Below are 11080 nucleotides of genomic sequence, written 5' to 3'. Positions count from 1 at the left end.
GTTTATTTTTTAGCTAGTTTGCCTAAATATGTCATGGTAAGTGAAGGGGAGAAACTTAGTTTTCAAACTGGAATGTTTCTTCAGAAGAAACTCAGCAAGTTGCCTTCTCCACCTTTCTGATTCTTGGATCCCAAACTATCCTCGGTAGATGAAGTGCAGTTTCAGACCCCGTCCTGTGCAATAGACTTGCAGTGTGAAACTTGTCATGGTCTCTCTGTATGTTAACTTCTCCATCCCTAGAATGGACGCAATGGTTCTTACCAGTCTCAGGGACACATCATTAAATCACGGAAATGATATCAGAGGAAAACAAGAATGACTCATCTCGCAGAAAGGCATAGCTATACTTTCTTCGTGTTCTCCAACGTGCATGAAAATCTCGTTCAGAAAAGATGTATACGTACCTGATTTGACAACTCCAAGCTGCACCGCAACCATCCACTTCCGAATAGGAGGAAAAAAATGCGAACCATTTCTGTGTGCCATTGTGTAACACAGAAATCTCTGGCCTGGAGCCCATCGCTGTGGTTTGGCAACACAATCAGCACATCTCTTTTTTCATCTCTTGAAGAAAAAAAAAAGCAACACACACAACCCAACAGAGAGAAAGCACCTTGAGCATAAAGGTAATGATTAATCCATCAGGCACAAAAAAGGATAAAAAGATCCTTTTGGGATTTCAAAGGTTTTAACTCACTAATTTGAAGAAATAGCAATGAACAGGGAGTGACAATTTCCCCAGGAGAGGATTAAGTCACGAGCTGTAATTGGGACAGTGCGGAGTCGAATAATCTTATCAGAGATCTCAAGGTATTTATGAGCAGTTGTCAAAACTTCCTTTTACGTGTTCGAGTGAAGTAGGGAGCAGAAGAAGCAGGTCCTGGTGAAAGAGTGGTCCTTGGAGAAGCCGCACGATGCAGCCTGAGAAGGAATGGAGGAGGAAAAGCCTCAAGCAGAGACTGGTGTTGAAGAGCAGTTTGGCTAAAGAAACACTCTCCGAGTTCTTGGGCACGTGTATAATGATCGTGAGTATTTCCTGATTTTCGGATTTCCAAACCAATAATGCCTCCCTATCAACCTAGTTCCCGGGGGAGACTTCTGTTTTGGTTTCTTTAAGTTTGTCAGTAGATTCATCTCTCCCAGGAAGCAGCAAGTTACTTACAGGCTGTTTAACTAGAGGTCTCAATATTAGGTTTCCATTGACTCGTTTCATTTATTCACAAGACTTGGTGGGAGTGGAAGAGGAGGGAGCTTGAAGTACTTTTTTAATTTTAGAGATTTACTTGGACTCTAAGGTGGCCTTGTGATCAATGTCAGATATGAGAAATTTTTTTCATTGACTCATTGATTTATACCCTGTTTGTTTCACACAAACATTGGGGTGACTCAGTCACTTGAAATAAGTATTGACAGCCAATAAATATGGATGGTAAGAAACAGTTCATTATTGTGTTGGCAGATCACTTGACTCTTAAATTAAAAATTGCACGAGACAGAAACGGTGTACTGTGCAGTAGCCCAGCTTTGACGTTGCACCATTTCCCCCTCCAACTCAAGCTAATCACTAAAGAGCTTTAATTAGACAATTACAAGAACCTTCTATATATATATACACACAGGAAGGGCTGATTCTAAACCTCTCGAGGACTTTATCTAGAGATTTGCACGGCTATTAATAAAACATTAGAAAGTTTAGTTGAGTAGTATGGGCTCTAGGTGTTTTTTTTTTTGTTGTTGTTGTTTTTAAAATATATTTTATTGATTTTTTACAGAGAGGAAGAGAGAGGGATAGAGAGTTAGAAACATCAGCTGCCTCTTGCACACCCCCTACTGGGGATGTGCCCGCAACCAAGGTACATGCCCTTGACTGGAATTGAACCTGGGACCTTTCAGTCCGCAGGCTGACGCTCTATCCACTGAGCCAAACCGGTTTCGGCGGGCTCTAGGTTTTTATCCTGTTGCATGTTTTCCCACATTCGCTGGACCCTGAATTTTCAGTTGGAGCCAGACCATTTGTTTTTGGGGTTTTGTGTGTGTTTAAATCTTCACCTGAGGATATTTTTCCATTGATTTTAGAAAGAGTGGAGGAGAGAGGGAAAGACAGAAATAGCAATGTGAGAGAAACACATCCATAGGTTGCCTCCTGCATGCGTCCAGATCAGGGCAAGGGCCTAGGAGGAGCCTGCAACCGAGGTATGTGCCCTTGACCGGAATCAAACCCAGGACCATTCAGTCTGCAGGCAGACACTCTATCACTGAGACAAACCAGCTAGGGCATGGTGCCAGACCATTTGTGAACACAAAATTAAATCTTTGATTATTCTCGTGTGTAACAACTACTGATGTTAACTTGTTTTTAAAAATAATAATCTGCTCAAGGATTCCCTACTCCAGATATAAATAATTTTATTAAGGTAATAGAGAATTGCCCATAAACTTTGTACATTAAAAGTTATTTGGTAAGAAAAAAATAAAGAAAAAACTTATTTGGTAATGTACAGCATTGTGACTACAGTGGATAATACTGTATTGTCTATTTGAAAGTTGCTAACTAGATCTTAAAACTTATAAAAAAATTATAAAACTATGGAGATGGATGTTAACTTATTGTGGTGATCATTTCACAATATATACAAATATCAAAATATTAGGTTGTGCACCTGAAACTAATATAATGTTATATGTCAATTATACCTCAATTTTTAAAAAGTTATTTGCTTTGGGTAAATACATAGTAATTTAGGAGAATAAGTCAAAATTGAGAAATGAATGTGAACTTGGGAATTGAACTAGCATAAGATGAGAGAGAGCCATGTTTTCTGGTCTCTGGTAGCTTCTTTTTTATCTAATTCACTCAAGTATTTTAAAGGCATTAGGGATGGTTTCTTGTATTGCTTCTGGGCTGTCCTTACCCACATGATTGGGTAGAGGAGATTGTGAAGGAAAAGAGATAATCAAAGCCCAGGATTCTTTTGATTTTAGTTATCGCTTCCTGGAAAATTGTGCTCAAGGGGACAGACACCCTCAGGTCAGGGTCACATTACTTGACAATTTGGTCCCAAAGAGGAGAGTGGGTGCCACCCCTGACTTCTGCTTCACAGTAACCTTGCTTCCAGAGAAAGTGAAGCAAGTTCAGTTACAACTCTTGAGTGTTCTGCAGAGTAGGAAGTAAACACCCATTTTGTAACCAAAAAATTTAAAACTCTTTATTTCTTAACAAGAACCTGTTTCATAATCCCATCCAGTCTGGGTTAAGTAAGTGAAAATTGCTTTCAGCCATTCACTATTCTACCGTTAAAAATCAAACACAAAATCCAACTGTGTCGATATAAAGATCTAATTGGCTTTATGAAGTGATTCATAAATTGGGCAGCATCCCATCTTAGCAACTAGAAGTGGGGGGGGGGGGGGGGGGAGTTGAGGAGTTATACCGAAAGGAAGGTTTTATAGGCAGAAAGAGGTGGCACTGAGTAATCAGAGTGGATTAATTCAGGCAAGGCCCATTCCTTTAGGGTAAGGCAGGATGTTATTAGGAAGGTTTTATATAAAAAGAAAGGATTATTTTTGGGTCAGGACATCTTTGGAGGGAAAAGAAGGGAAGGGTTTTTTAACATGCAAATTGCTTCTTTCTATGGGTTGGAGGCAATGGAGAGGGCCCACAGCATAGATCCTTACTGGTGCTAGGCCAGAAAATTTCAGAGTGGTTGATTAAAATTATGTTTCTGGAGAGGTTGAAACTGCAATTAAATCAGGTATGAAATCTGGTTTAGGTATCATGGCTTTCAGCACAAGTGACCATTTTGGGCCTGTGGTTTTCTGTTTAAAAACTACTCCTACGGCCCTGACTGGGTGGCTCTCTTTCTCTCTCTCTCTCTCTCTCTCTCTCTCTCTCTCTCTCTCTCTATCTATCTCTCCTTCTCCTTCCTCTCTCTAAAATCAATAAAAACATACCTTTGGGTGAGGATTTTAAAAAATTAAAAATAATAAAAAAAACAAAACACCACTCATACAACTAGCACTGTCTCTTCCCCTAGTATTCAAGAGGGGAGCTAAAGACATAATATCTTACTATTGTATGTTGAAAAATTAACCTTTGTATCTTCTGCCTAAAGCCAATCCATTCCTGAAAAGCTTGATTTCCATCTATCCTGTACGCTTATTTAAAGCAAACCCTGATTAAATCTATGATAGTGATTACAAGCTCCAATTTTGTTGAGGCCTGTGGGGATGTACATACAAGTTGCCACACCAACACAATTATTATTTCTTAATCCATAAATCTATATGGTTTTGCTCAAAGATTTCCAGAGTAGTTGTCTCTGCTGTATTAAAAAATGTGCTTTTTGCCTTGTTTTCTCTAATAAAAAGCTCTGCATTCTAATAAGCGGGGAAAGGGAGCCTTAAACAGATGGCAGAGGATGTTCAGGACTCATTAGTGCTTCAGGTTTGTGAAGCTGGTTCCCCCCGCCCCCACCAAACTCTCCCACCCTGGGAGTTTGGGGCCATTTCCCCCACCAAAACCAACACAAAACAAAACAAAATGCTCTTTGGGGAAGCCATGTCACTTAAACTCATTCATGTCATGGTATAAATGACTAATAAGGCCCACTGATAGCATTAAGGGAAGGGATGGCCCATGAGAAATTCTTGGTAAACTACAGCTAAAAACAATTACGAGGAACAAGCTCGAATTTGGCTTTTTAGGCATTAAGATAGGTAGGTCTTCTTGCCTTTGCTAACGTCAGGGAGGAGGTCTTATTATGACCCATAAACAGTTGGAGAAATGAAGGCTCAAAGAGATGAAATAACTGGCCCAAACCAGAAAAGCAGTAAACTGGAATTCTTTTTTATTCTAGAGCCTATACGTTCCACACCCATTACTTGGTAGATAGTAAGACTCCCTCTGCTTTAACAGATTAGAGCCACAGCTTGCTTGAGGGCATGTGAGTTGCTCAAGGGCATGTAAGTTTAAACCTGTAAGCACTTGAGACCAGATTGTTAGTTATGCCCGGAAGCCAATGTCTTTACTTTCTCAGAAGCTGAAAAGACTGTTCAGTGCAGGTAGAGAGGTATGAAGTGAAGGTAGGGCTGAGGCCCATGCATGTGGGCTCATGGCCTGGTGATTTCAAACTGCACCTTAAAAACACTACATGTGAAGTTCCCGATACCAGAAACCCTCATTCAATTCCACTTCCTTTCCCCCTTTCTCGCTCCTTCCCCTTCTGCTCAGAATCCTTGTAGTATTTGAAAACAACTGCTTTGTCTCCTCCTGGCCAAAATCTTGCAGGCTCCTTTCTCCAGCATCTGCCATAGAACTCTGCTCATACATTCTAGTAAGTGGGAGCCCATAAATGTGTGTTGAATTTACATCTTTTTTTTTCCCCTCTGAACATTCCAGGATCTCCAGTTATTTCTCGTATGTTCACTCCTTGCTATTCTGTGTATGCTCTTCTCTCTTTAAACATTTCATCATTCTTTGACACAGCTCATCCTCTTGAAGATGCTGAGAAGAATAGCCCCGCAAGCAGCCATGTGGCCTGCGGTAGGAGGGCACCCTTCTAGGGCTGAACTGCTGAGTAGGGAGCACCTATTTGTGTATGGGGGAAGACCCTAAATTCTTTTCTCACCCTGTGTCAAGCTTGCGCATTAGAGGTCTACTTTTTGACATTTCTAAGAACGAAAAAATGTGAATCCTTTTTTGAAAAGTGATCCTTGATGGGTGTCCTGAAGGGAAATACAAAAGGTAAAGGCCTGAGACACAGACTATGGTGGGCATAGGGGAGTGGGCAGGGCAGGAGAGGGAGGAAATGAGATGAATGGTACAGGAGAAACTTCAGAGTCTCCATGTTTCCCAGGTCTGCTCCTGACTCCCTCCATGACTTCATGCCCCAATTCTCTCCCAGCCGGAGTCACTGGGTTAATCATTTCATTCTAGGAAGGTTCTCGGATAGGCTTCCTATAGAAATTCTAGAGCTTTAAAATCATTATTACAAAGTGTGCTCAGATCTTGGAGTAGGCCTATTTCATTTTAGAGAGGTTTTTTTTTTTAAAAAAATATGTTTTTATTGATTTTAAAGAGAGAGTAAGGGAGAGGGATAGAGAGATAGAAACATCAGTGAGGAATATCATTCGGCTGCCTCCTGCACACCCCCTACTGGGGATCAAGCCCAAAACCTGGGCATGTGCCCTGACTGGAGACCTCTTGGTTCATGGATCGATGCTCAACCACTGAGCCACACCAGCAAGGCAAGAGAGCATTTTAAAAAAATTTTATTGATTTATTTGAAAGAGACAGACAGACAGACATGGACATCAATATGTTCCATGTATTTATGCATTCATTGGTTGATTCTTGTATGTGCCCTGACTGGAGATCGAACCCGAACCTTGGGATATTGGGACGATGTTCTAACCAACTGTGCTACCTGACCAGGGCCCATTTTAGAGAGCTTTGGAAACAAAATATATACATGCATATATATAGTCTATATATATATTCCAAATTTAGAGTGAAATAGGAAAGTTCTTCAAATAAGCCAGTTCTTAAAATAAGTCTGCTTTGCAGGGCATAATTCAGGGCAGTTTGGGTCTACTACATTATTTAGAATTCTCAGGTACTGGAGGACAGCTGGGATAGGGGTGGGATGGATGGAACTGGCCCTTCATATTGATGGGGAAGCCAAGGCATAGGCTGGCACAACCCTGTATCTTGTATCTTTCCTGGGAGGGAGAGAGGGATAAGAGAAGGAGGGAGGGAAAGAGGGAAGGAGAGAGAGAGAGAGAGATCAACTCCATCCTTCTAGATGGAGAAACAGATATAATTAAGAGGTTCACCCAAGATCACCCTGCCCATGAATTCGAGAACTAGGCTTGATATCTTGACTTCAGTCATTCCTAATATACTGTAATCTGATGGGATATATCTCTTTTCATGTGAAGTCCCAAAAAGAGCATTACTAGTTTTATAGCCTAAAGTACCTTAGCTAGTAGAGATGTCAAAAGATGATTATATAGAACAGACATGATCATGGCAGGAAAATTTTATAGAAAATCTATTAGCATAGAGGTTTTGAGTCTCTTCATCACCAGGTGGTTCTGCCGTGGCTCCAATGAACGCACTGACCATGTGTTTTTCCCCTTGGGACTTTTATAGTCTGTGAGCCAGCAAAGGACCTATAGGAAAGTGAGTCTCGAAAGACCCTGTAACTCCTCTCTTGCTTTCTGCCTCAACAGTCTCCTGCCCTCTATCTATCTCCTCTCTGCTTGGCTCTATTTAATGCTTTGAAAGGTATGCCCCCCACTTCAAGCCTGGGGGATTCAAGACGGGGGTCCCCCAGAATTGGAGCTATCAGATTGCCAACAGGTAATAGGACAGAAGTCTCCACTGTCAGCAATGCCCTGGCTGATTCTGGCCATGCATGGCTAGTCTGCCAGAGGCGTGGAAGGATCCACCATCCCTGGGCTCTCGCACACTGGCTTTGGGATGAAGTGGTCTCTGTTGTCCAGTCCCTGTGTCCCTCAGATGAGGGAACAGAGACCCACATGCTCTGTTCTGTCAAGTGCCCTTTCTACCACAGCAGGACATCAGAGAGACCGTCCACAGTCAATCCCACCTGTTTCTAACTATTTTCTTATGACTTATGTCCCATACTTAACCTTTTATGGATATGCACTTGTGTACTTGGGTGTCCTGTCACAGCAAGAAAGTCCACACTTCTAAAAATCTGAATGCATGAACAAGCTACACATGGAGGGTTCTTGCCCTGTACTTTCACTGGGGTATAAAGGGGTCTTGTGAAGCAGGAAGCTAAAGAGGCGTGGTTCTCTCCCTTCAAATAGTGATGGCGACAAAAGACAATGAAGTGGTTAACATTTACTAAACATACTTTATACCAAGACACTCATTCCTTGAAAAATTTCATGACATAAGGGAATTGTTCTTATTTTACAGCTGAGGAAGTTCAGGCTCAGTAGATTAAGCAACTTGACCACAGGCAAGTGAGTGATGGAGCTGGGATTAGAGTCAAATCTCTGGTCTCTTCACTGTGCTGAAGTTACTTACCATTCTCCTGTATGCCTTTGAACTTTCACCACTGTCGCCTGTAGCAAAATATATTATTCTTATGTATGTTTTTAAAATTTACATACATGGCTTCATAGTTTATACACCTTTTACAATTTGAGATTTCCCCCCAAAGACACTTTTTGAGATTCAGCTATTTGGGGACACGTAGATGTAAGGCAATTCATTTAGCCATTGTGCAATATGGCAGGTTTATATACCCAGTCCCCTCTTGAACTGTTAGGTTGATTGTAATTTGTCACAATTACCAACACTGACATCTTTCTATGTGTCTCCTTATAATCGAGTTCCAGAGTTTCTCTTGAGTATATACTTAGAAATGGGTTTGGTGGTCCTAGAGCTGGCATGTTCAACTGGGTGGGTATTGTAAAATTGCTCTCCAAAGTGGCTTTAAAGTTATACTACCAGCAGCAACATGTGAGTTTCCATTTTCCACATAATCCCTGACCATGGTATCCAACTTTTATATTTCTGTCCTTTGGACATATAGGAAAAAGAATTCCTAGTGCAGTTGACTATCTTTTCATGTTCACTAAAACTTTAGATTTTCTCTTTTTAAGTTGTCTGTTTATGTCCTCTGCACATTTTTAAAAATGATTTCTTATTGGTTATAGGATATTGGTATTTGTTTTAAATCCAGATACTAAAGCTATTTTGTATTTTCTTATTTATAGTTCAATATTTTTCTTTTTGTATTTAGATCTTTAAATCATTAGAATTTTGTATGATGTAGTGTAGGCATGCATCTCTTTATCTGGAAGGAAAGCCAATTGCTCCAGTACCAGTCCTATGTCTGCTGATTGTGTTGGCCTCTCTATTACATGCCAGTTCACTTATAAATGTGGTTGTATGTCTACTCTGTATTTAATTCCATTGATATCTGTCCAAACCTGCACTGATGCCATATATTTATGTTATAATCACCTTCTAAATTTTTACCTTGTGTTTTTCTTCCTTATTATTTTTCCAATATTGTCTAGACTACTTGTAGCTTTTTGTTCTTCCACATGAATTTTATAATTAGTTTATCAAGTTCCCTAAATACTCTGTAGATATTTTGGCTGGAATTGCATTACATTTATATATTATTCTGGATAGAACTGATATCTTTCAAATATTGAATCTTCTCATTCATGAACATGAAATAGCTCTTCATTCATAGGTCTGCTTTTTATATTTCTTTCTAAATTTTTATAATTTACTTGGTGTTAGTCATATATTTTGCTTGCTATATTTCTAGGTATCTAATAGTTATTGCTACTGTGAATTGTACATTTTACAATTATATTTTTCAATTGTTTATTATAGGGTTTAGGAAAAATATTGATTTTTATATGTTGATCTTATATTTAGCAAACTTGGTAACTCTGATTAGTTCAAGTAAGTTTATAGATTATCTTGGATAGTCTATGTAGGTCAGAGCTGTCAAATATGATAGCCAGTAGTCATTGCGGTTACTTAAATTAAACAAATAAAAATGAGTTTAAAAATGAGTTCCTCAGTCTTACCAGTCCCATTTCAAGTAATGAAGAGCCATATATGACTATTGACTATCATATTGGACAGCAGGTATAGAACTTTTCCCTTATTGCAAATGATCTGTTGGACTGTGTTGATACAGATAATATTTTTTTTCTAAGAATATGAGAACTTCAATTTTCTTTCTAGTCCTTAAATAGTTAAATTTCTCTGTCTTTTTATTGCAGTTAAAATCTCTTGCAATGTTGTAAGAAGCTGCAATTGTGGCATTCTTATTTTATTTCAACTTTAAAGAATGTGCTTCTCATGTTTTGCCATTAAGTGTGATGGTTCCTTTAGATTTTTGCCAGACAGTCTTGATTTGAGTAAGGAATTGGTTTATTCTTTATTTACTAAAGTGTTCATTAGAAATGATCTCTGATTTTTTAAAATACCTTTTCTGCATCTATTGAAATAAGCTTATGGGTTTCTTTTTATCTGTTGATGAAGAAAATTACATTGATAAATATGTTTAGCATTAAATTGTCTTTACATTCTTGAGCTTTATTCCTACCTAATCATGCAGCATTTAGTTTGCAATGTTTTATTAAGGATTTGGACTATAAATTCTTTTTATTATGTTATTCTTGTCTAGTTTTATTACCAAGGTTATATTAGCCTCATGAAATAAACTGGAGTTCTTTCCCTCTCTTTATATTTTCTGGAACACATTGTATACAGTGAGGATTATCTGTTCCTTGAAGATTATTTTGCATGTGCATTGTAAACAACAACAGCAAAATCGGGTGTTTCTGAGAGATTTCTCTAGCAGTTACACCTAATTTAGATTTTCTATTCTTAATTCCATTTTTGGCAATTTATATTCTTTCCAGGAAACTGTACTTTGTTTTTGTTTTCAAATGTAGTCCTTCAAAATTCTTAGTACTTTCAGGATTAATACAATGAAAGTAATAATTTTGAAATGATTTTTCATAGTATTTACTTATGGCTTTTATAATTTCTACTTATGGTGAAGTCCTCTTTTTAATTTTTAACATGGTTTCTTTGTCTTCCACTCAGTAGTTTGTTTTCTTATAATCCTTTCCTTGAATTGATCAGCTTTCTTTATTTCTCTCTTTTCCCCTACTTGTCTTTCTATAAGTATTTATCCTTACATTCTTAAAAAAGATGTATTCTTGAGCTAACAAAACGTGAAGTGAATTAACACCTTCTGAACAACATTAAAAATTTTTAAATCTTAATTGTAATCAACTATTCCATATTACATGTCATTATTGTCTAATATTTAAATTCTATTCTTGCTATTACTGTTATTGGTGTTTTAATAGTGAATACTTATAAATTTACTACCACATACCAGTTCAATGTCTAATCATTACTGCATGCATCCATTATTTTGTTTTAGGTGCAATCGCCTTTGTGTAGTAGAAACTTTCTTTAGGGAATTTTTCAGAGAGGATGTGTGAGGAATAAACTTTCTTTTTTTCCTGAATATGTCTTTATTTCACTCTCAAGGCT

At 38.4% G+C, this 11080-nt stretch overlaps 1 protein-coding gene across 1 annotated transcript in view; it reads left to right on the top strand.

Moving 5' to 3' along the window:
• The first annotated feature begins 465 nt into the window (after positions 1-465).
• The window catches only part of AQP9 (aquaporin 9), a 38125-nt gene continuing 27510 nt past the window's right edge, over positions 466-11080 (top strand). The window contains exon 1 of the mRNA XM_054715527.1: positions 466-1025. Coding sequence (XP_054571502.1) covers positions 915-1025 — 111 coding nt within the window. The 5' untranslated portion in view covers positions 466-914. The remainder of the gene's footprint in view (positions 1026-11080) is intronic.

The sequence above is a fragment of the Eptesicus fuscus genome, chromosome 5, assembly GCF_027574615.1.
Source record: "Eptesicus fuscus isolate TK198812 chromosome 5, DD_ASM_mEF_20220401, whole genome shotgun sequence".
Classification (NCBI taxonomy): domain Eukaryota; kingdom Metazoa; phylum Chordata; class Mammalia; order Chiroptera; family Vespertilionidae; genus Eptesicus; species Eptesicus fuscus.
This window is presented reverse-complemented; position numbering and strand designations above follow the sequence as displayed.